Consider the following 25,978-nt stretch of genomic DNA (forward strand, 5'->3'; position numbering starts at 1 on the left):
TGAAAGTGCACAACTTTATGGTACAATGAGATATTTGTTCTAGAGTTGATGCTGAAAAGTACTTCAATACATCCATCTCCATCCCTTTCGGCGGTCCACAGGAAGACAATTATAACTTGAACAGTGCTCAGTTGTCTGTGCTAAACATACTGAAAAAATGGTCTGGGCCACAGAGCACATCTGGGCACAAACCCAATGGTTTCCTTACAATGATTTACATTACGGCACACGTGTATTCACAGATTTATGTCACCGTCTGCTGAACATTAAATAACAAGTGTAAGAGAATGCTGTATTTCACATGCATACATCAAATGTGCTGCCTACATTTTACACGCGTGTGTTGTGTGGCGTTGAAAGCGTCCAGTCAGCCCTTCAGGGAGGGATTTCGTCAGGGATAGTCTTACGCTGTCTGCGGTTGTGGCTGTTTGGGCTTTACGTCACAGTCCTAAGTGTTTTAAGGACTGATATTTTTTTGTAAATGTTGTCCTCATTTATATTTGCATGTGTGTGTAGCCTGTATTTCAACTAGGTCTGGTGTTTTAGGGAGGATCCGTGTGTATGGACAGTGTTTGTGTGTGGGTTTAAATATATTTAAAGACTGTGTGTGTCTGGGTGTGTGGTAAGTATGTAGGCATTTAGAAAGAGTGTATGTGTGTGGTTTGTGTGGGTGGGTGTGCGTATGTGGTTTGGATTGAGTGTGTGTTTGTGTGTGTGTATGTATTTAGAGAGGGTCTGTCTGGTTTGTGTAGTGTGTTTATGTGTACATGTTTGAACTATTACAGTGATCCACAGGTGCTGGGCCGGTCAGGTTTCTTGTGTTGTTTGGTTTCAAGCTGAAATGCAGCCTGGCAGTGAACCAGAGTCTGGATTCATGGAGCACCTCGGGTTTAGTGTGGTAGACCTGTCCAGACACCTGTCAGACGAGAAGCCGGGGAGCAATGCGTGAGAAAGAGAGACAATAAAAGAGACACGTCCTCCCCGTTGCTGTGGCCGCCAGCTCGTGCACCTGTTGAGGAAGAGCTACGAGGTGCCCGCTGGCATAAGAACATGAGAGACAGTCATGGTGTAGTATAGTCCTCTTGGAGGAGATTAGAAGCCAGCTGGCCTCCCTCACAAACACAGTCACAAAATTCAGTTTTCCTGTCTACATGTGCAGGAAACCCACAGCTCTTTCCACACCAGGTCTGGTAATTCAGCTTATTAGGAAGTTCATGAGTGCTGGCTTTAGAATTATAAACCCATTCTGGCTTTTAATGCTCTTGGCTTTATTAGTAATAGTGCTTGCTTAGGCAACGGCCAAACAATCACCCAAACACCCAGCTTCACCTTCATGCATTAAATTTATTCATTCCTTTGTTCTAATGTTTATAAATCTGGATTATTTTGAATGTAGAGCACGTACCTGCAGTTGCAAATTAGCATAATACATGCCCAGTTCATCTCCATATAAGGAATTTTCGTACCAGCTCTCCTGTGCAGCAATTCATCACTCTCTGCAGATGCATGCTTAAACTTTCTAAAGATGGTCTCTTGCTTGCGAGTATGTGTGTGTGTTTATATGAGAAACTGGTTCTACATTTAGGGTAGAATGAATGGGGTGTATGTCAAACGTCACCTGATCAAACCCGGAAAACAGGTCTCATCTAATTCGCTTGTCGGAGAATGTGTTAACAGCCGTATTAATTAATGCCGATATCTATGGACTTAGGCAGGTAGAAAAGTAATCAGCTAACCTAGCTAGTTGTTTTTATTTAACGAATGAATGAATGAATGAATGAATGAATGAATGAATGAATGAATGAGGCATTTATAAAGCACTTGTGTATTGCTGTACTCCCAAAACACTTTACAATCATATGAGGGGATCTCTCCTCAACCACCACCAGTGTGAATGAATGAATTGTACTGTGATGGCAGCCAGTGGCACAATGGCGCCAGTGCTCTCACCACACACCAGCTACAGATAGAGAGGAGAGAGTGATAGAGCCAATTTAGTGGATGGGGATTATTAAGAGGCCATGACTGACAAGGGCCAGTGAATGGAATTCGGCCTGGACACTGGGGATGCACCCCTACTCTTTACAAGAAGTGCCATGGGATTTTTAGTCACCACAGAGAGTCAGGACCATGTTGCTTTTTAAAGTATAGTGTCCCTGTCACTATACAGGGGCATTAGGTCCCACACAGACCACAGGGTGAGCACTACCTGCTGGCCTCACTAACACCTCTTCCAGCAGCAACCTAGATTTCCCAGGAGGTCTCCTATCCAGGTGCTGTCCAGGCTAAACGCTGCTTATCTTCAGGGGGCAATTGTTGCTGTTTAATTCAATTTCAGTATCTAAATGTTAGTGAAAATAATAAAAATAAACTTTTAGATATCAATCCACATAATAGGTTATGATCATCTTTGGTATCTCCTTTGAAGGCATCTTGAGTAAAACCGCACATACAAAGGAAGCACATACAAAACACTTTTTGTCAACCAGAAGTGAGGAGACCTGTTTTACAGAGTACGGAAGTCTGTTGCTCATAACCCCCATTGTCTGTGTATACATGCATGTAGATGGTGGGAAAATGGAGAAATGCATTTGGAAATGCTTGAAACACTGTATTCCGCTAGTTCTCACCACATATCAGCTTTCACTGTCCAGGACATGTGATGGTGTGTGTGTGTGAGCAAGAGAGAGAGAGAGAGAGTTTATAAGCACTTACACAGCTCATTGCTTTTCACCTGTTCAAGAAGAGACATTTTATACTGTTTCTTTTTATGTGCATGGTCTGCTCTTTGTAAACTGTAATGTTCTGTGTTTGTGGGATGTAACTGGCTTTACTTTTGAAAAGACCAACTTGAATTGTCATGCTGGTTCAGGGTGGTTTATGCTGGTCTAGCTGGTAAACAAGCATGGCCTTGTTTCTCGACAGCAAACACGTAACAACCATACTCTGAACCATACAGTATGTTTGTCAGTTTGGTTTTGTGTTTTTTGCTCTAAATGGGGGGCCCAAACTCAACACTTAGAGGCTATCATATCCTTTTCTCAGACAAATTCTTAGGCCTTTCTCAATGTTTGTGTCTCTAAACATGTTGGCATTCACCTTCTCATAACTAGAATACAAAACAGTTCCTAAAACCTTTTTTTTAATGCCTGCTTGCCTGTGTTTTTCAGCCCTAGAGTTGTAAACACTGAGCTAATTGACTGTTTTTTTATCTGTTGGTACATATGCACGGCACAAGACTTTCAGGATTCAGTTTAAAATTCTTTTGTTTGTTTTTAAAGCTCTTAATGATCAAGCCCCCTCTTATTTAAAAGATCTTATTATCCCACATTCATCTAGTAGATCCTTAAGATCTGCTGATCAGTATCTTTTATATGTCCCTAGCTCGATCACGTTTAAAAACCAAGGGCAACAGAGCTTTTTCAGTTGCTGCCCCTCGCTTATGGAATCAGTTGCCACTGGATATTCGCCTCGCACCTTCTATTATCATTTTTAAAAAGAGCCTGAAAACATATCTTTTCTCCCAGGCGTTTTAACCTAATCTTAGTACCGTTTTTTTTTTTTTTTTGTATATTGTCTTCCATGTTGTTTTAATCTTATTTTATTTTTATTTTTTTTTTTTTAATTTTTTTTATACTCTGTTCAGCACTTTGGTCATCTATGCTGTGTTTAAATGTGCTATATAAATAAAATTTACTTAAGTAAACTATTATATGTAAAGACTGTGAGAAAGGGTCAGAGACTATGCTGTTTAACACATTGCATGACAATTAAGAGCAGTACAAACAAACATTTCAAAATGAGACCTCTTTGGAAATATCAAACGAGAGATGAAAGACAGACGGAGCAACAAAGCTGAATAGTGTGAAAGACAAGTTGAGAGAATTTAGTGGGGAAAAGCAACCTCTGTTTACACTTTATGTAAATATTCTCATTTTGTTTGCTCGTTTTTGTGTATCTGCTCCTTCCGTTGCTTTACATTTGATCAGAAATCAGACACTGTTTATACACTTTGTCCTCACATTCTCGCTTTGTTGTGGGATTGTTGTGGATAAAAAGCATGTTGTTATGTCTAACGCCTTGCTTGTACTGAAAGGTGACGATCACTGCCTGCACTCCCATTGGTAGTTGTCACATCGAGTAACTGCTCATTTGCATAAAGTCAAACTCAGCAGTATTTGTCAGTATTGATGTCACATTATTGATATCTGGTCACTTTTTAATTACAAGTCAGTTTTAGTAAGAATGGCCTAAAAATTTAAATTCTGTCAACATGTCACCCTCATGTCATTCCAAACCTATATGAATGTTGGTTACCAATAGAAGTTTCCATATTTTCCATTCCCATTGACTTACATCATATTTTTGTCCATACAATGGAAGTCCATGGGAACCAAAACTGTTTGAAAGAATAGTCAGATACAAGTTTGGAACAACATGACAGTGAATGCATTTTAGGGTGGACTATCCCTAAGAATACAGACACTATTCAGACAGTAGGTTTGTGCTGTTATTCTAAGTTGCCGACCCTGATTTAGTCCTGTGCGTCATCGTCTTAGAAAGCTTCCCAGCTGTGATTCTGAGCAACCACATCCCTGTTTTCTTCATCCTAATAGATGTATGAAAGACGAATTACATTTCACATCCGTTTCCTCACAGCTGTGTGCTGTGTTTTGTCTCCTTATTAGCAAGATGTTTGATACTTTCACACAGACATAGCTGATAATTATCAGTACCCATAATCCCCTTAGAGACTTCTTGTGGGGAATTTGGCTGTATTTGGTTTATACATTGTATTCTTTACTCTGTTCCAAAAGCTAGTGAGCTGACTATCTAAGGAGCATTTAAACGGACCTTCCAAAAGGTAGACTGTCACTTAAAATGCACATGATGCTGTCTTATGAGATGGCTCATTTTTGCCAAATTGTACAGCATCATTGTGTCCTTATTTTAGTATTATTTATACTATTATATTTATTAATATTTTAACTTTTTTCATTTTTCATTTTAGTTGTAGTGGATATTATGTGCTTTCATCGTTTTTATTAGTTTTCTTTTTTATATTTCTGTATAGCTTAAATTTTTGTGTTAATTTTAGTGCAGTTTTAGTACTTTAACTTTTATTTCAGTTAGCTGCCAAGGTAACAAATTGAAGTTCATCATGTAATATTTATATTTTATTTTATTTCAGCTTTATTTTAGTTACCAAAATTGCTTTTAATAGTACAAGTTAACACTGGCGATGAAGGCAGTCCCAGAATGCACTGCAACAAACTGAGGCAGCAATATTTCACTCATTCATAACTGAGCTCACTTGGCCAGTAAACTCTATTATGATATACTAAAAGAAAGAAAACGGATTTTGCAGAAAAATGAATATGGTTATAACAGAAAGAGAATGTCATGTGCTATGATTGATTTTTGTCTATGTGCTGGCATTCAGCTGTATGTGTGTGATCAACATAATGCAAAACAAATATGAATCATGTGAATGCTGATGTGTTTTCTATGTTGCGAGTGATTGGTTTCAGTTACATGTGACCAGAAGCATGTCTGCATGTTCAGGGTACTATGGTTTTCCATATGGCCTTGAGCAGGTAATTAATCAAAATGAAAACCACATAAATTTAAATATGAATACATGAATAATAAAAATATATGAATTTTCAATATGGACATAAATCATTGTAACAGAAAGACAGAGTGACAAAAACAAAAAATAACAGTAAAAAAATGTGTTGACATTTTTTTGTTTTTAATGTTTGTATCTTGCAGAGTACAAAACCCAATGACAATGCACCAAAGCAAAACCCAGAAATTCATGGTTCAACAGAAAAACTACCACACTCACACACAGGTGCACGGAGTCGGACCCACCCTGAACCGGGCCATCCCTCTTTCAGTGGGACACAATCCAATAAATGGTAAGTACAATAAAAAAATATCTCAATACATTCTAATTCATTTTACATACACATACATGAGCATGTCAATTAAAACTACTAAAAACCACTGTAAAGTTGTTCAAAAAACTTTTGCACTATATTCTATGTCATGTGATAGATATGTGTGAGAAACACACTGAAATTTAAGTCACAAGAAATGTAAAAACTAATGATGTTTGGCGTTGTTTAACCTGCACCATATTTAATTGATGGAAGAATTGTTCATGTGACACTAAAGACTGCAGTAGTGGCTGCTGAACATTCAGCTTTGCCATCACACGATTAAATTATATATTCAAATAGAAAATAGTTAAGAAGTAATTTCACATTATTACTGTTTTTACTGCATTTTTCATCATATAAATGCATCCTTGGTGAGTATTATAGACTACTGCTTCTTCAAAAAATTAAAATCTTACCCACTCCAAGCTCTTGCACAATACTGTATGTCTTGGCTTCCATTCTCTATAATTTTGACACATTGATGTAATCCCAAAGCATCCTGTTGAAGAAATGTGAGAAAGAGTGACATCAGCATCTCAAAATGTTAATGTATCAGTTTTTATTTTTCAACAAGTTTCACTGACTCTGCATGAAGCCCTGGGTGTTTGACGGAATGACAGATCACACACACCGTGAAATATTCCGTGTGCAGAGTGACAGCATGTCTGGCTCACTTAGAAACGTTTAGCTCCATGTCTGCAACGCTGTGAGATGACAGTATGATTTTGTTATACAGCTGTAGTATGAAGTTGAAGATGATGATAAAACAGGGTTCCCACAGTCATCAATATTAAAGATGAATATTAAAACTTCCAAGCCTAGAAGAGTTATGGAAAAGTATGAAATATTGAAAAGTTATGGAAACTTCTATAGAAAGTACCCCCCCCCCCCCAAAGCTAATCATACTAAATTAGACTACAATAGCTACAAAATGAATTTTAAACATCATTATCCATCACAAACCACCAGAATGTCATGGAAAAGTAAGGAAATTCATTGATCAAAAGGTGTGGGAATCCACAGTACAAATTAGTGGTTAGATGGTTCACAACCACAGGCATGTGTGTTTTAGACCCTACTTTCTTGGTTCCCCTCTCTGTATTGCTTGTCTGCTGTCGTCTCATTTATTGTAATTTTGTATTGCTGCAGGTCAGCCCTTAAGTTATGGCTCCATTGTTTTTTTCCAAGTGGATCCTCAAGTTGAAATCGCATAAAGACTTAAGCATTGCCTTGTGCGCTGTACTGTCTAAAGTGAGTTATTAGCCTCATTTTCTCCGGGTAATTTTAGATAAAAGCCTGGCCATGAGGGAAGGCAAGAACTGGAGAAAAGAGTGAGAGAGAAAGAGAGAGAGGGGGAAAATTAAATGACAGAGCGTTACGATAAACGGTCATTGAGGGAAGTACTCTTAGGAAGCAGGTGAGAGGATTAGATACAGTAGTTCTGCATGCGAATGAGGGGACAGTGGGGCGGCAGAACTAATGTGTAGCATGACATCTATTATCCCACTTCCTGCCCTGCAGACTGGCAGCGTTACACAACTCTGCAAAATACAGCCAGAGCTCTGCTGTAATACTAATGCAAGTAGGTGTATTGGGGTATTGGGTAACTGTTTTTGCACGGTGTAGTGGTCTGACATGCCGTTTCTCGCTGCTTTGAAACTCAGCCAAACCGCACTCTGACTGGATGTCGGATCATACAGAAGTGACCGGGTTCACTCAGAGGGAGACAGACCTTTACATATTACATTACGTTCGTCTGTAGGTCAAGCATCTGACTGATTCCTGTTGACCTCATGTTACATTTGTCGTTTTTGATTGGATTTATGGATTGATGGAAAGAAGGGGGATTGGGTTAGATCTACAGTTTGAACAGAAACTTTTACATTTTTGGTTACTGGTGCAACAATGCACACTTCAGATTCACCTTGATTTACTTTGGGGACAAGGAATACTTCAAAAAAGTCATTTGTTCACAAATCAGACTACACAGATTGCGCTACATGTTTCTGATTCTCTAAAAAAGAAACAGCTTGTAGGAGAATGCCATTTTATCTCATTACATTCGATTCCTGCTTAATCTGACTGAAACATACATTTGGGTATGTCTTCCAAGGTAGCCTAACTAGCCTAATTTGTTAGCAATAGACATAAAGGGATCTCAATTCTCAAAATCTTTTCTGTTATTACTTCTGAATCTATAGCTTCAGGTGAAGTTTGTGGACTGAATTCAAAGTAAAAAGATAAAAAGTGTCTTTACTGCAAAATAATGACAAGAAAACACACTTTTCTATTAATGTGTCTAATTCGCAAACAAATGACTCTTAGGAAATGAATCTTTCTATTGAATTGAAAAATGAGCAACCAGTGTCATTTGATTCCTGAATAAATGACTCTCTTGATCCATTTCTTGTAATGAATCATTCAAAAAGACTGAGTTAACATTTAAATCAGTTTGTCATGTCCTGATATAAATGATGAAATACAGATGTTGAATTAATATTAATTTATTTAAAGAAAAAGAAAAAAGAAGAAAACTTTGAGCAAGATTTGCCATCTCTTGCTTGAAAGGCAAGAAATATCCCTCTAAGCCACATTAGCTCATGTCCAGGTAGGGGACTGAAATCCTAGCATCAAATCTGAGGTTAGGTTTTATAACTAGTTTTATGTAAAAACTAAACAAATCTGTGGTATTTCCTATGGTAATTTAGATTTTCCAACTAAAAGTGTATTTGTGGTTAATGGTAGTTATAGCAGACTGACTAGTTTCTCAATTTCTTAGGCGTCTGGCACCCGGTGAGGTCTGTCCAACACAAGAGACGGCCTGTCAGCAGCCCTCTGTGTGTGTGTGTGTGTGTGTGTGTGTGTTTGTGCGTGTGGCACTCTGGTAAAGCCATTCATCTCTTGTCGTCTGTTGCTGTACACTCTCAATGTGTCTTCCTCAATTTACTTTCCTTTCTCACTTCATAACGGCTGTTTGGTCTTTGAGGAAAGGTTACATGTTAGATTCTAGCTGATGTACTAGTAAGCATTATAAAGCTTAGACTTATAAGCATAATACAGATGTTGGTGACTTTTGGTGAAAAGCCACAATCACACTAATGCAAATTAGTGTGCATATTTAACTCTGTTTTTCATACAAAGCTATGATGTGACACACAAACTGTATAGATGGTCTGCACAAATCATATGGACTACTTTTATAAAACTTTTACGGTATAAACCTTTTTTATGTCCCAATTGTCTAATTGTACGTTTTTTTTTTTTTTGTTCGTTTGTTTGTTTGTTTTTTTGTAATTCAAAGTATTTTTTGGTGAAATAATCCTTTTACAAGATTTGTTTTAAATGGATCAATGGAGGATGAATGATAGTGTAAGGGCCAGGAATAGAGACAAAGAAACAACAGAAACCGAAAGCAGACAGAAAAACAGGCAGGTAATCGAGCAGAAAACAGGCCAGGAATATCTACAGATGTCTGACTGGAAAATAGTATATCAGACTGCAATTTAAATAACATGCTCACTGATACAATGAATTAATTAACTAGGCGAGGAGAGGAGAATGTGCGTAGATTCTTTTCCACATAGTTGAAGGTGGAAATGACATCATTTCAAATAAAGGATTCAGGACAGACTATTTTAGGAAATTAGTTTTCCCTGCATTTTTCAGATGGAGGTGTGAAAGTCTGTTTATGCTGGTAAGAGATGAAGCTGCTTGAGAGAGACAGCAAACAACTAACAACAATTTTATAATCAATTAATCTGACAATTATAATTTTTTTTTAAATATGATGTTTTGCATCTAGCCAAAATGGATTAACATAAAAAAAAACTATACACTTTTCCTGGTTAATAGTATTAATATATTTGATTAGTAGTCATAGCTTTAGTTAGAAATGAGAGTTAGTTGGGAAAACCCGACATTCCCTCTTTTCATCGCTGTATAAGGCTTGGAGTTGTGGTCACTTTGTCCGAATCCTGCGAGAAGAACTGGGTCTGGTCCCAGAGTTGTTTGCTAGTCTCTCTCTCTCTCTGTTTTTCTCTCTCGCTCTTTTGCTTCTTTTTTTTCCCAGTCACCTCCTCATGTTCCAGAGACTGAGATATTGGACCAAGGACAGAGAAAAGGAGGGAATGGACGAAAAAGGAATCAGTCACAGGGGAACACGTAAAGGAGACTAAGAAAAGACAAGACAGCAGAAATACTTTTTTCCTTTCTCCAGCCTCTCTCTCTCTCTCTCTCCCTCTCTCGTTTCACTTTCTTAAAGCTGAACTCCTGAGCTGTTCTGCCAGACACTGCCTACAAAAGTGAGAGAGAGTCGTTCTGAGTTGTTTATGAAAGCCATGCCGTCCAGACTGATGGATTTTTCTCTCTTCTCTCTGTTGATGTCTCTCCTTTGCTGGGCTGCAGTAGGGAACCACACAGGCCGGATCAAGGTGGTCTTCACCCCGACTATCTGCAAGATGACCTGCATTAATGGCCGCTGTCAGAACAGCTGTCAGCAGGGCAACACCACCACTATCATCAGTGAGAATGGGCACGCTACGGACACGCTCACCGCCCCCAACTTCAGAGTCGGTGAGTGGCATCGCCACCGCTTCTCAATGTATTGTGGGAAAAGTGGGAATTTTCATTCATCTAGGTCTTGTAGAACATCTAATTCCTTTGTTGGCAACTGGACTTTGTTGAATGTATGTGTGTATGCTTGCATTTGCTGTATACTGAACGGAGAACAGCTGGCCGCGGGCCTGTTACATCATGTCCAGCCTTAGACAGGTCTATAATTATGGCTGATGTTTGGATGTGTTTCTAGTTGCAGTTCGGAGGGGAGTTTTCACTTGCCTGGCAGATATTGTGGAAAAGTTTAAGATGCTTTAGACTGTGTCTGAAAAACCTACATAATTGGACCTCAGTTCTTCTAGGTTCGTTTCCAGCAGTGATATTTCACAATGAGGGCTCAGAATGGATCAAGAGCATGTGGTTATGACACAGCAGAACGTCTTCTGCCCGCCGGCTCAGCCGGTTCATGTTCATTTACTGCCTGGCTCTGGGTTCTTCACACACTTCTTAGTTGCGTAATCTGGTGGTTCCCAATCAGGGCATTTGGAAAGAATGTGATTCTTCTCATTAATATATGCCCAAATTATGATGTATTTGCTCATGGTTGATGCTTTTTACTTCTTGAGCATCATATTTGATTTCTAATATATAATATATAAATTACTGCTGTTAAACATTCCATTTAGATTTCATGTATAAGTAAATTAGAAATTTCTTGCAGAGAGAGTGTGATTGCCCCAGAACTGTCAAAACTTATAAAAGACAAACTGGGGTGTCTTATTATAGACAGTGGAAGCTACTTGGTGAGCCTTTTTTACCCACTCAGTTGATATAAAGTGATTTTTTTATATATATTTTTGTATTAGTTTGAATATTAATGCTAAATAATATGAATTAGTAGGAGCACTTTCAAGTCAATGGGGTTTTGGGAGTACAAGACAAAAAAAGTTTAGAAAACACATCCTTTCTAAGTAAAATCAAAAAGTACATTCACTTCTTGCTCCACTGCTCTTTAAGGTCCTGTATTGCGGGATTTCAAGTAGTTACTTTGTGACTTGCATCAGGGTCAAGAATGAAGCAACAGACACAATTTATACACATAGTTGTTACATAAGGGTTACTTTTGAATCCAATTACTTTGTGGACACAAGGGTAGCATTCATCTAGGGGTTTGTTTTCACCAGTGGGTTTTGTAATCAGCACCCGGCAGGTTGAGTGGCTGAAATTGTATTCCATATAAGAGGGTCAGGAAAGCTCAGAGGAGTAAGTGTTCAGACAGATACTCTCAGTATAAGCAGAGTTTGTGCGTGGTGCTAAGATTCTCTAACATTCTCTCTCTCTCCCCGGCAAGCTGTTTGTCTGAATGAGGTGAGCGTCTGGAGTGGGTGAGTGTGTAAGGCCTTATAAGGAACACAGAGCGTTCAGTCAGCTCTGATCCAGACGCAGCTGGGAGGAGAGATCCCAGGCCGAGCTCCAGCACTGTGGAGAATGGAGACACACACACATTAGAGTTGGATCAATACCAAGATTTTAGCTTAGCAACTCTGGACCAACCTCTCGTACCTCAGCGTTGATGCTAAATCGATACCTTAAACAACAAATAAATGATAAATGAAACTAGAGCAGTTAATAGATTCAGTATTTGACTGATCTCAGAGCAAATGTGCAATAATTAAATATAGTTTTCCCATACATTACCCTTCAAAAGTTTAGGGACGGTAAGATTTTTGATGCCGCAAGATCCTTCCAAAATAACTCTAATATGATGATTTTGAAGAAACATTTCTTATTATTATTATCAATGTTGAAAACAGTTGTACTACTTGATATTTTTGTTGAAAATGTTATACTTTTTTCAGCCTACTTTTTCATGCCTAAATAGACAGTTCAAAAGAACAGCATTTATTTGAAATAGATGTTTGTTTGTTTTTTGTAACAAAGTAAAAGTCTTTACTGCTGGTATTCACAAAAAAATTATACTTATTGAGCTTTCTGACAATACAATTCTGCCATTAAGACTTTTACGTTTTGTAAATATAGATTTTTCTATAAATTAATGTCAAATTTGCATTAAATGCATTAAAAACATTGAGTCTTACACAGCTTTGCATAAACATTTATGCTTCAAATAACACTACATGAACCTACATGCATACACTACATGCACATACTGTATAGCATATATTGACAAACGGGTCAAGTATCAAAATTGGCAAAATGACAGTGTCATGGTAATTTTTCATCAGTCATGGTCATCAGTACTCCATGCACACATAGAGACTGTCATAGAGACCTGTGCAGTATTGATCAAGTCTAGGTTTTGACTGCCACATTGGTCAATAGACCATCTCATAGAAATACTAAAGCATTATCACAACTGATCGATTTGTAGCTAGCTGCATGCTCCTTTGTTATGATTGCACTGGAGATAGGAATGTATTGCTGCACTTCTGAAAATCATCAGTGATGTCCAGACTGCTCCAGTTGGAGCTGGATGTTCATCCCGAGTGACTGTGTATGTGTATATATCTCACCCAAACGCGTTATTGGACACAGTTGTGTTGGGTGTTTTGACAGTCATCCCCATGGAGCTGCCACTAAACCTGTCTGTACTAGCAGAGGCGTCGGGGTTTACAGGAAAATGTTACTCCGTCTGTTTAAGGGCCGTGGGTGGCTGCTCTTTTTTCAGATGAAATGGTATTCCAGGTGGGCTAATGACATCACAATTACAAAAAGCTTTGATGACTTGCTTTTCTGTTCTCACTTATGTGAAACTCATTTCCCAGTTTTGAAATGCTTTTAATGGGTGTGTGTGTCCCTGAACATTCGGTGATTTTCTGGTCTGAGTGGAAGAGAAGGATAAAGTCATATTTTCATCAATATTTACATGCCATCAGAAAATCTTGTTAGATTTTTTGATTAGTTGTACAGAAGTATAGAATCAGTGTGGATGTTGGATCGATGAGGTCTTTAAGACTGATGTGTGTGTGTGTTTTGTTTAAATTTGTGGTTCAGAGTGGTGTTGTCTTAACAACTGAACATCATATACATTCAAAAGTATCAGATCAGATTTTTAAAGAATTAATACTTTTATTCAGCAAGGGTGCATTAAATTGATCAAAAGTGACAGTATAAAGACATTTTTATTGTTATAAAAATGTAAATGTCAAATAAATGCTGTTCTTTTGAACTTTTTGTCACACCACGCAACTGTCTACGTCATTGATAATAAGAAGAAATGTTTCTTGAACATCAAATCAGCATAATAGAACTATTTCTGAAGGGTCATGTGACACTGAAGACTAGAGAAATGACTGCTGAAAATTCAGCCTTGCCATCACAGGAATACATTTCATTTTAAAATATATGAAAATGGACAAGTGTTTTAAATTGTAATAATATTTCACAATAATTACACATTTTTATCATCAGATAAATGCAGATCTGAAACTTTTGAATGACAGTGTGCGTTATGTGAAACACATTACACGGAATAAAATACTTCTGTCTAAGCCTGTGCTATATTATGCCACCTGGCTAAAATCATAATGTGAAATCATATATGAGTGAAGTTAGTTGGCATATTTGCTTTTGGGTTGGTTGATGTAGAATATAAACTAAAAAAAGTAATTGTGAACAATTGGAAAATGTAATGAGGATAAAAAATAATACAATAAAACACAAAGAGTTATTTGGCAAAAGTGTACAACATAACTTAAGTCATAAATTTAGGAAATATTTTATGTATTTATACTGCATTTTGTCGTTGTTTGTTTTCTCTTTGGGGTTTTGACTTCTTTCATTTGCACCTAGTTGGGTTTTTAAAATGTTTATTCCACCAGAGATATTCTGCTCTAGTCGAGTCTGTCCCGACAGACCTCTCATTAGAGCTGCTCCTGGCTGTCAGCTCATCTGAAAGTCATTGTGTTTGTTTGTGTATGTGTGAGAACCTCTGTAGTAATCATGTTGCTATAGATAAAGTCAGCTCTGACACCACATCAGCAGTGTTTATATCTCATAAATATATATACACCTCTTTTATATAATAAACCATGTTATAGTCATTAATGTGTGAAAGAGTGAAAATTTATGATTGTCATTCTGCTCCTGCTAGTTGTCTTGCCATTTCTCTTACATTAAATTGGTTTACTATCATACAGCTCTATTTCCTCCTGTCCGGGAGATAGTGGTGCTGTGTAGTTCTCTAGCTGGGCAGGATGTGTATGAGTGTGTGTATGTGTGCGTGATTCAATGTTGATACCTGAGTGTGTCAAGTTATTGCCTGAGGTTCACTGTTAGCACTGTGGAATAGTCCTAGATTTCCCACTAGAGCAGAAATAATGAAAGTGTGTGTGCGCGTGTTGTGTATAAATCATGCTTTGTCAGAGTGAATGTAAATATTAATATAAATACACCAATGTATTGGAGAAAATATATGTATTTGTTTGTGTGTGAGTGTGGGATTGTTTAGCTATACCTTGGGGATGAAATTGTCCCTGGAAGACTGTTAAATATGACAAAACCTCTCTTTGGGGACATTTGGGGTTACCCTCATTTGGAAAATGAATGAAATAATGCTTCATAAATAAAAAGAGTGTGAAAATGTATATAAAAATAATAGAAGACTCTGATAAGTCCAATGTTTGAAATAATGTCCGATACCACAACACATATATATTGCCGTAAAATATCAAGCCCCAAAACGTTTATTTACCTCAGCTGTGGGATAATTAAATCCATTCATAATTTTGCTAGTATTATTACTGAGCCGAATGTGATCTAAAAGCTCAAGTGAGATTTTAAGCAGTGTGAAAAATGGCTAAAAGCGAGCGAGGCAGAGAGAAAGTCGAAGATGTTTCATGGCAGAATGGTCCGTCACCATAATGGCATGTTTCAGTGGAAATGTGTCACGTAGAACTCTCATTACACGCCACCACAAAAGTTCCTAAACAGCTTTTGTGTGAAGCATTTAAGCACCTACACACACGCACACAACAGCACACAAGCAAACACTTGCTCAAACACGGAACAAAACTAAAGTTTGATGATAATTTTGTTGGTTCATCTGTGTATATGTTTGTCGGTCTTTTAAATATGATGGGTCTCTGAACAGGAAGTTGTCACTAAACTAAACATTGAAAAATGTCACCCAATATGGCTGTGATTAACCACGCTTTGTTATGTTTGTGTGTGTTTTAGTTGTTTGCCATTTGCCCTGCATGAATGGAGGAAAATGCAGCGCTCGGGACAAGTGCCAGTGCCCACCAAACTTTACTGGAAAATTCTGCCAAATGGCCAATCCCAACGGTCACCAGGGTCAACATACTGTCGTAAACGGACAGACACACGTCCACTCAACGCACACGTTACCCCTCACCTACGGCACTGGACACAACCAGGGTAACACAAACTTGTTATTCAGAAATACATGGCTTTGCTGTTATTAAAGGAATAATCAAAACAAAAAATTACCAACAAAAAATAAAAGTAAAAATCACATCTCAAAATAACAACAAAAATTAACTGTCAATTTGTCCTTTTAAAATATTAAAAGTCTAGGTTACATTGAGACACTTATAATGGAAGTCAATGGGACTGAGCCATAAACATTTAAATACTCAGTATAGCTACAATAACTAAACAATATGTGTTAGCATGAGTTTATTGTGAAGAATTTCTTAACTGATTCCTTGTAAAATAATATCCAATTTTACAACTTCATTGTCAATACAACACAACACCATAAACCCTAAAACTCTAAAATGACTGTAGGAATCTCAAGTTATGTACAGTTTTTGATAGAATAATTAATGCAAGCGCTTTTATAAAATCACATTTTATGGCATATAAGTCTGCCAGGAATAATCACCAATAAATTGCACATTGCTAACTCATATCTCACTCCTTTCTAATATTAAACAAGGAAACAAGGTCTGAGTCAAAATTATGTTTTTCTGGTAATTAACATTACACCACCAATGCTGTTGACTGAGCTCAACTTTGTATTGAAATCATACGAATCCCCTTTAAAGTGTAACTTTTCTGTAGGTTTGGTGAATGTCCATGTGAAACATCCTCCAGAAGCCTCTGTCCAGATCCATCAAGTGTCTCCGGTGGACAGTAACGGGCAGGTCAAAAACACACAGTCCAGCCACACCTTCACCTACCACAGCAGCAGCCAGAGCATCCAACATGGACATACTCACAGCGGCGTCATTTACCCCAACCAGCAAACATACCCCCAATACCAGCCGGTGACTTCCAAGAACCAGCTGGGACGCTGCTTCCAGGAGACTGCTGGAATGCAGGTCAGAGAAACAAAGAGTGTTTGTTTGTAAACTCGTGTATAAAGCTTTTATGTGAGGAAGTGCGATATTCACACTACATGTAGATATTTCACCCAAAAATGAACTTTCTGTCATCATTTGCTCACTCACATGTCATTCCAAACCTCTAAGACTCTTTGTTATTCTTTCTTCAAAAGGGGACACTTTGAAAGATGTCTCTGTGTTTTTGTCCATACAATGAAAGCCAGTTGGTTCTCATTTAATTTTATTGTATGGACAACAACAGTCTTTAAAATATCTTCTCTAGCTTTACCTTTCTATTCATCTGTCTCTGTCTCTCTCACCATTGCTGTGAGCTGTGAATCATCCACTATTACTCTCAGTCTCTCACTTTTAATGTCTTTTAAACTAACTCATTTTCGGCTATCATCAGATGATCAAGAAGTAGAGGAAAGACAAAATGAATAGTGAGATTACACTCCCACCAGAACATTGTGGTGCTCAAGGGAACATCTGTCTCTTAAGAAGAGCACTGCAGATATAATACAAAAGAATGATTCTCAAAAGAGTACCTGCCTCCAGCTTAAAGAACATCCACTACTTCTACTACTCCTATAGTTACTAGTCTATCAAGTTATTATCATCAAGTTCCCCTCAGTCTTGTTTGTTTACTCTAATCGTAAAGTGTCGTGATCATTTTTGCAACCATTCAGACTTAATTTGCAACTTTGTCTTTTTGTGTCAGCAGAGAGGAGGGTGTTATCAGGTTGTTTGAGTTGTGTATCATTGCTGTCTCTCAGATTGTTGTTCACTTCGTGCCTGGTTCAGCAGATTAGATTGAGTCAGGGGAGAGATATCAGAGTGTTGATCAGAAAGAACAGGGATCAAGAGCTGTGTGTGAGCAGAATTATGTATGTGTGTGTGGTAAATGGTCTAGATGAGTATCTCTGTATTTCTCTCTTATTCTTGAAATCTTTTGTTAACTTGTTGGATTTGATTGTGTTTTGTTGTTGTAGTGTGGGAAAGCTCTGCCCGGCCTGTCTAAACAAGATGCCTGTTGTGGGACGGTGGGCACATCATGGGGATTCCACAAATGCCAAAAATGCCCCAAGAAAACATGTAAGCTACTGCCTCGCTCACACAAACAAAAACTTTGGTCTTGTACAATTATCTGCCACATTTTTACCAAGAAAAACACCCGTTAGACAATCATCTACCTAGCTTTCACAAACATAAACACTCATCTCACACACATAGATTGTCTCAAGACCCGAGTATGCTGCACTTTTCTTGTTTCCTGCTCCTAGCACACAATTGACCCTTTACATCTGACATTTTTGTCCGACAAACAAGACAGGAGAGTAGATTAATGTCAGTGAACTTGAAAAATAGTGTGTTTTTAACGTCTTTCCGTGCATTCATATTTATTTGATGCTATAACTAGTAAAGAGGAAAAGATGATCAATTAACATGCCACTTGAACTGAGGCGCTACAGCGATCTGTCACGACACATTAAAGAGCCACAAAATGGTATTTATTGTTTGAGTTTAAGCGCCACGTGAGAACATGATGCATGTTATAAGAGCAGATGGCTTATCAGACATAGCAACAGTATCAAAGGGGGTGGGACTTTGTAAATGGATAATTGAGCATACAAGTTCAAATATACTTTATTGACCCTGAGCGAGGATGGACATGTTCTGCATGTGTGCACTACCTGTTTTGGAACTTTTTTTTTTTTTTTTTTTTTGAGTGCTCAAATAACTCACGTATGTGTACAAAAATCGCGATGTGCGCAGACATCCTTGAACCAAAGTGGAATGTGGACAATAGAAGTATACTTTCCACTTTTACACAGACAAACATCCGTCTCATTTTCATGACCAAATATACATGTCTCACTCACACATGAAAACATCTTTCTCACACAGCCAAACATCTGTCAGATTTTCACAACAAAAATACCCATTTCTACCTCACACACACAAAAAAAAAAGTCCCTTCAACATGTAGAAAATCATCTACCTCATTTTCATGAGTAAAAACACCTGTCTCACCCTTATACCCTATCTTTCTTTCAAACATCTGTTTTACCTAAGCACACATGAACATCTGTCTCTCCCTCACACACAAACCCAAGCATATGTCTTAAATTTTCACTTTTAGTCTGTTAATTGAAAAACCAGAAAGATTGAAACTAACTATTGTATGATCAGAGTGAGACACACGTTAAACATTAGTATGTCTGGGCCTCTTTTGAGATGAAACACTTGCAGAATGATTGTGCACAGTATTCCACAGTAGTGCAGTCTGAAAAGAGCGGGAAGCAATGATTCATCAAGAGGCCCAGCCTTGATTTCTCACTAACTAAAAGGAACTATGAGGAGTTCTTTTAAAAAACCATTTGATGTCAAACCTCCAAGTGGCTGTGACTCAACAGACACATGGTCCTAATATCACAGTAAGAACGAGAGGGAAGGGATGCATTCCACAGAGAAAAGGCAAGTGCGTAATGAGTGGGCAAAGGAAAGAGAAAGCTTTAAAGTATTTGGTTACACATGCTATGTTGAACTTACTGACATGCTGACTCACCTGGCACATTGTCCCTCACATACACACACACACACACATACACACACACACATACTCATGTAGTCGTGATTCCTCCATGCTTAGTCACTTCTCTGAAGTCAGTCCCTACAGAAAACTGTTAGCGTACCACCCCTCTCGCTCTCTTTCTCTTCGCGGTATGTCCATGGATGTTTCTGAAATTCTCTGCCCATATATGGGCATCACTGCATTCTGTGCATTCTCAGACATAACACTGATTTAAACCTTATGGACGTCACCAAAACAAACGTTCACGAGTTTCTAAAATATTTAAGGATTGTTTACATTTTCAAATGCCAATTAAAATGTTATTCCTTTTCTTGAAAAGTGTGATTTATTCATCTCACTCTTTTTCGTTTCATTTTCATGTAGATGTTTACTCCATTTTAGAGGCATAGCGATTCGATATAGCCATGAGAGGTGTGAAGTTGATGTGACATTACCGTTGTCTCTGAGCTCTGTTTGCACCAGCTGTAGGCGAGCACTTACTAGGACATCAGCTGGCACCGAACGGAAATAGAAGTGCATGGCAGTAACTGAACACAAGTGTTGGGGTAATGAAGATGTAAACAAGTCTGGAGTTCAGCCCCCTTTATTTCTGAAGCAGGCTCAAAATATGACCCCTGGAAGTGCCGATGCCATTCTGTTCTCTTCCAAATGAGTCATTCTGTCTCACTCTCTCTATGTTCTATTTCTGTAATTTATTACGGTCATTACCCATGAGAATGAGAGGGAAGTAAACCCTGTTCCTGTTACGAGTTCCCAGTCGCAAGGCCTCCCCTGAGACAAACCGCTATAGAACAATATACAATGTTCTGCTGGCTTCTTATCTTTTTTTTAATCTATGAGCTCAGAGATGATGGTGCATTTAACAACACACTATATAGAGTGATTCATGATCTGTGTTTGGATGTGTTTGTGTAGAACATGTAAGAACAGTGTTCACTCTGAATCCTGGGTGATTGCGTTTTGCCTCCCTCTATATCCCGTTGGTTTCCTGTGGAAATTGATTTAAGAAATTAAAAGAAATTATGAAATTAAAACTCAGCAAGGACACATTAAATTGAATGATTTCTAAACTGTTCTTTTAAACTTTAGATTTTTCAGAGAATCCTGACAAAGATGCACAAATTTTTCAACATTATTGATAATAAGAAATGTTTCTTGAACACCAAATCAGCATATTAAATGATTTCTGAAGGATCATGTGATCCTTCGCTGAAGACTGAATGAATGGCTGCTGAAAATTCAAAATTCAAAAAATAAAAACAGTTTTTTAAATTCTAATAATATTTCACAATATAACTGTAAATAAATGCAATCATGGTGAGCATAAGAGACATAAGAGACAAAAAATCTTACCCATCCCAATCTTAGGTCATTTAATATTAATATACACACACACACACACACACACACACACACACACACATATATATATATAACATAAAATATATATATATATATATATATATTAAAATGTGATAAAATATGGTGATTATCATTATACATTTTTGTAATAGTTACAGTGGACTTAAAATAGCACTTAAAGCTTAAAATTTTGGTAAGACTAGATTATTTTTGTGTTCGAACTACACCAAAGGTTTTCTTAAATTTGCTGTAAGAGAATGCCTGTGTTAAGAGCTGTATCTAAATGTGCAGTTTCTTATCCTCCACCTCCTCATTCTCTGTCTTTTTTCTCCATAGCGATTCCTTTGATTGAATGTCCTCAAGGCTATAAGAGGATGAATGCCACTCGCTGTATCGGTAAGATGGCTTGTTTCTGCTTGTATTACTTTATTGCTCATGCATGCATATATGTTTTTTTTGTTTTTTTTTGTTCTTGTTCTTGCAGTGGACATGTTTGTTGTGCTACATTTTTGCGTGATGCTTTGCATCGATTGTGATGATTTTTGCTAAGATGCAAGAGTAAATGTGTCATTGTCATATACTTATAATTCAGTTCGCCCCCCACTGGCCTTTGCATGTCACAGCTGGGCACATACACCATAAACTGTTCCTTTTATTATTACATTGCCATTTTAAAACAGTGTCCCAGATCTATCACAGAGTGAGACTTTCTTTCACCGTTACGAGGAGAGACAGGTGGCATCTTTGATAGATCTTTCTAATCTATGTTGAAGTTGGATGTAATAGCAAGCGATCCAACACATCAGAGCCAGCAGCCAGAAAGACTTCAGGGCCTTCCCTCAGCCTGAGTCAAAATTAAGCAGCTCTCATGCTGTCACGTACTGTTAATGTATGCCTTGGCAATGTAAACTCTTGTTTAGCATGCTAATAAGACAGATGTGGGATGGGGGCACCTATATTGTTTAATTGCAAATAAAAACAAGCTCAGTGTTCTAGTTAGAAACTGTAAAATTCCTGAAGCTGCTCTTAATTACTCAACCAATCAAAAGTTTGGGGTTGATAATATTTTTAAATCCTAAAAGAAGATTTAAAAAAATCAATAATATTGTGAAAAATTATTATAATTAAAAAATAACTTAATATTTGAACTTAAATAAGTTTTTATTTGAGTATATATTAAAATGTAATTTATTTCTGTGGCAAAGCTGATTTTTCAGCAGCTATTACTCCAGTCGTCACTGTCACATGATCCTTCAGAAATCATCTTTGCTCAAGAAAGATTTATTAATATTATCAATGTTGAAAAGAGTTGTGCTGCTTAGTATTTTTGTGAAATCCGAAACACTTTGTTTTTAAGGATTCTTTAAATACAAAGCTTGAAAGAACAGCATTTATTTGAAACAGAATTTCCTTAGAACATTGTAAATATCTTTTCTGCCACTTTTGATCAGTCTCTATGACTGCAAGCTTTTGAGCATTATTGTTTTTTTATGCGGTCTATGCATCCACAGTATTCTATATCAAGGCTTTGCAACCTTTGGTACCTATTTGTCTTTCTGTCTCTGTTTCTTCACACACCTCCAGCCAAACACATCTGCTGTTAGCAGCCACCAACAGCCACCTCAGTCTGCCAAACCCAGAGCTGAACCGCAGCTAAAAGTGAAGCAGGCTGTGTTAAGGGGAAGTGCCCAGCGTGTGTCCTGGCCGCAGGCACTCTGGGTCGGGAGAGACATGAGTTTGGAGGCTGGTAGATCTGGGCAAATTTGAGACATACATAGAAATATGTAAAAAAAAAATGATAGCAATAAGAAGTTATTTAGTCTCCAGTAAACTATAAAATAAGCCAAAAATAGCTTTTATGTTAGGGGTTGTCATTATTAATAAAGCTTCAAAGTTCTTTTTTGTTTATGGTCTGCAAAAATAGTAGCTGATCATGCGATCATTATGGGTGCCATGTTAAGATCCCTACAGAACACTGTATTTCTCAAAAGTACTATTGAATTTTGAAGGTAATTTCTTCACAGCATTAGCATTAGGAGGTGTGAGGAGGTATGAAGAACATGATACCCTGTTTTGATGATTAAAATGTATCTTAGATTTAATAAACAGGCCTCAAAGCACTAAGGGGGTTACTTTACCTCCATATTTTAATGAATATTTGAGCATGGGCTGTTCTCTGAGGCTAGATTTCAGCACTTCTTAGCGCTCAAAGTGCCGTTAAGTTTGAACTTAATCACTGTCCAGATAACACGGCCTGAGGGTCCCACTAAACCTTTGACGCTTTCCTGCGTCAGGCCAGAGTTTTACTGCGTAAGTGGACGTGTCTCCTGTGGTTTGGGTGTTTTGCCAGGCTCTGATGCTCCCACTTCTCTCTTCCTGTCATTAGTCATGTTGCTGTCCTCATTGGCAGGTTTATGCTTTCATAAACATGTGTGACAGAGAATAATCAGCCTTGTCTCCATACTTTTTAATCATTAAACTTATGTTCAAGATACTTTATTTGTTTCTTATTATTTTGACTTGTAATTTGTAACTTTTTTTCTGTATAAATTATTTGTTTCGTAAGTGTAATCATTGTGTAATTTTTTGCAACTAAGTGAAAATAGTTTAGCAATCTTGGTAACACTTTACAATAAGGTCCCATTAGTTAACATTATTGTTTAAACTAACAATGAGTGATACATATTTTAAATTTTATTTGTTCATCTTTGTTAACATTAGTTAATAAAAGTACAGCTGTTCATTGTTAGTTCTTGGTCCATTAATATGTTATATAATATATGCTAAAAATCTGTTAGTAATTGTGGAAATTAACATTAATTAAAATAAATAAATGCTTTAGAAGTAGTATTCATTGTTAGTTCATGCTTATGTTGTTAACTAATATTGACAAATGGAACATTATTAAGTGTTGCCACAAACTTATTTTAATAAGCATAATCTAAATAAGCATAATTTACACAGAAAGGAGGCATTTGATGTAAAAGAACAGAAATAAAATGAATACTCATTGTGTAGCACAATATCGACATGCAGTGCCATGTTAACCTGGTTTGTGGGTGGTTAGTGAATAAGACGCAGGTCGCTGAAATAATATGTGCAAAAGTGGTTTAGAGTTTGTAAATTCACCCCTCATGAGTTGTATTTTGTATAGAGATGTGGGGTTTTAATGGGGACATTATGATGTCATGGCTTTGAGTGACAGCTCCTCTGGGCCAGTCTGTGTTCTGGTGCAGATGTTTGGATGCTTGAGGGTTTGAGTGTATGCCCTCTCTCCATGAACATCACTCTCATCATGAACACATTAGCATTGCATTAGGAAATGTGTTGGATCTGTGTCCCACTCTAAGTGACTGGGAATGATGACTGCCCACGCCCTTAACTTGCACTCAATGGCCTCTTGGAGGGATATTAGTGCTCTCTCTCTCTCTCTCTCTCTCTCTCTCTCTCTCTGTACAGTATTTATGTTCCTTTTCTGACAGATTCTTATAGAGATATTGGATCACACCATATGGGTTTATATTAGCTGTGGAAAAAATCACATGCATTCTTTGTGCCTGTGCATGCACATGTGTACTGCAAAATGTAATTTTATTTATTAGTAATTTTATCTTTTATCTCTAAGAAGATAATTTACTTGAGAGGCAAAAGCGCATAATATATTAAAACTTATTTTCAGAGAATCTGGAAAATATGTTTATTTTTCCAACCCCATTGGCAAATTTTGGCAGTTTTTCATGTTTTAAGGATTTATCTATCTATGTATTAAAACAAGAAAAATACACTTAATTCAAGATGAAATCCAAAGGCTTAATTTCTTACACATTTTTTTCTACACAAGTAAATTTATTTTTGGAGTATTTTAAGCATTTTAGATTTTAATGCCATAAATTTTGTATTCTTAATGTAATACTGTCATTATTTACTTGGCTTCACATTGTTCCACACTGTATTACAGTTTTTCTCGATTGCTTAAACACTATAAGTAGGCTTTTGAGCTAAAATTTCAAGACCATAATGCCATTTTTCAGAAAGCACACCCATTTTGCTGAACTATAAACACTATTCCCCTGCTTTAAGCAATCAAGAAAAACTGTAACATTCTTTCTTCTGCAGAGTGCATAATAAGATTAAAAATGCTTCATGGTTTTTTTCTTTTTCTTTTTGTCTATACAGTGAAGGTCACTGTAGTTTTGACTCTCGGTGGACAAAAGAATTTCTTGTTTTGACTTGAATCTTTCTTCAAAATATCTAATTTTGTGTTCCACAGAAAAAAAAGAGAATTCCTTATGTCTGTTATTTCTCTCAGATATTGATGAGTGCCAGATTCAAGGAGTTTGTCCCAATGGAAACTGCATAAACACCATGGGAAGTTACAGATGTATCTGCAACCCAGGCTTTGTGCCTGATCCCAGTCTGACCGCCTGCTTCCGTAAGTCTCTTCTCTTCTCTTCTCTTCTCTTCTCTTCTCTTCTCTTCTCTTCTCTTCTCTTCTCTTCTCTTCTCTTCTCTTCTCTTCTCTTCTCTTCTCTTCTCTTCTCTTCTCATCACATCCAGTGTAACTTGGTTGGCTGATGTCTTTGGCATATCCCTGCTGTCTCCTTGTTTACCTACTCAAAGATATCTACAAATGTAAATGGATTCAGTGCAGCTAATCACTTCAGCTTGACTTCAGTCTAATCAGGCTGGCTGATTAGTCTAGCTGGCAGCATGATTTAACATGGCTTCTAACACTAACCGAGGCTGTCACGTTAACAGATTGTTCTCTGCTGTTCAGGCATGAACATGTAACAGCAAGGTTGAAATGTGCTGGCAACATTCGTGCAGTCGGTCAATGGGGCACAAATACGCTCAAGCTTTCTCTGTGATTTAATGAGGTAACCTAAGTGTGCTTTCTGTGTTATTGTGATAAATATAGTGGCTGATCCTTCTCCTGGAAGCCAACGCTTGCCAAATTACACCTCTGGAACACGCTGTCATGTCCTTATGTTCAGAGAAGATCTGAGAGTTCTTTTAATCCTCCTTTTAGCCTTCAGTTTTTTTGCTCATGTATATAGTATGTTTTGGCTGACAGTATAAAGTCTGTCAACACAAATCTGCTGTTATCTGCTATATGAAAATGTTGAATTGTACATCTCTATAAAAACCTTGGCTTGGAATTGGCTCTTTATTAAAGTGAGAAATGAATATGCAAGAAAGCACATTTA

The 25,978-nt window shown here is 37.4% G+C and overlaps 1 protein-coding gene across 5 annotated transcripts in view; it reads left to right on the forward strand.

Moving 5' to 3' along the window:
* ltbp1 (latent transforming growth factor beta binding protein 1) overlaps positions 1 to 25,978 on the forward strand; it is a 79,060-nt gene that overhangs the window by 26,122 nt on the left and 26,960 nt on the right. For 4 of the 5 annotated variants that reach the window (XM_042742207.1, XM_042742209.1, XM_042742208.1 and 1 more), the window contains exons 4-10: positions 5,776 to 5,924; positions 10,353 to 10,520; positions 15,702 to 15,902; positions 16,551 to 16,810; positions 17,806 to 17,908; positions 21,108 to 21,167; positions 25,081 to 25,203. In XM_042742207.1, the coding sequence (XP_042598141.1) occupies positions 5,776 to 5,924; positions 10,353 to 10,520; positions 15,702 to 15,902; positions 16,551 to 16,810; positions 17,806 to 17,908; positions 21,108 to 21,167; positions 25,081 to 25,203 (1,064 nt within the window). Of the gene's footprint in view, positions 1 to 5,775; positions 5,925 to 9,737; positions 10,250 to 10,352; positions 10,521 to 15,701; positions 15,903 to 16,550; positions 16,811 to 17,805; positions 17,909 to 21,107; positions 21,168 to 25,080; positions 25,204 to 25,978 lie in introns of those variants that run through there. The other variant, XM_042742211.1, reaches the window with a different exon arrangement.

The sequence above is a fragment of the Cyprinus carpio genome, chromosome B17 (assembly GCF_018340385.1).
Source record: "Cyprinus carpio isolate SPL01 chromosome B17, ASM1834038v1, whole genome shotgun sequence".
Taxonomy (NCBI): Eukaryota; Metazoa; Chordata; class Actinopteri; order Cypriniformes; family Cyprinidae; genus Cyprinus; species Cyprinus carpio.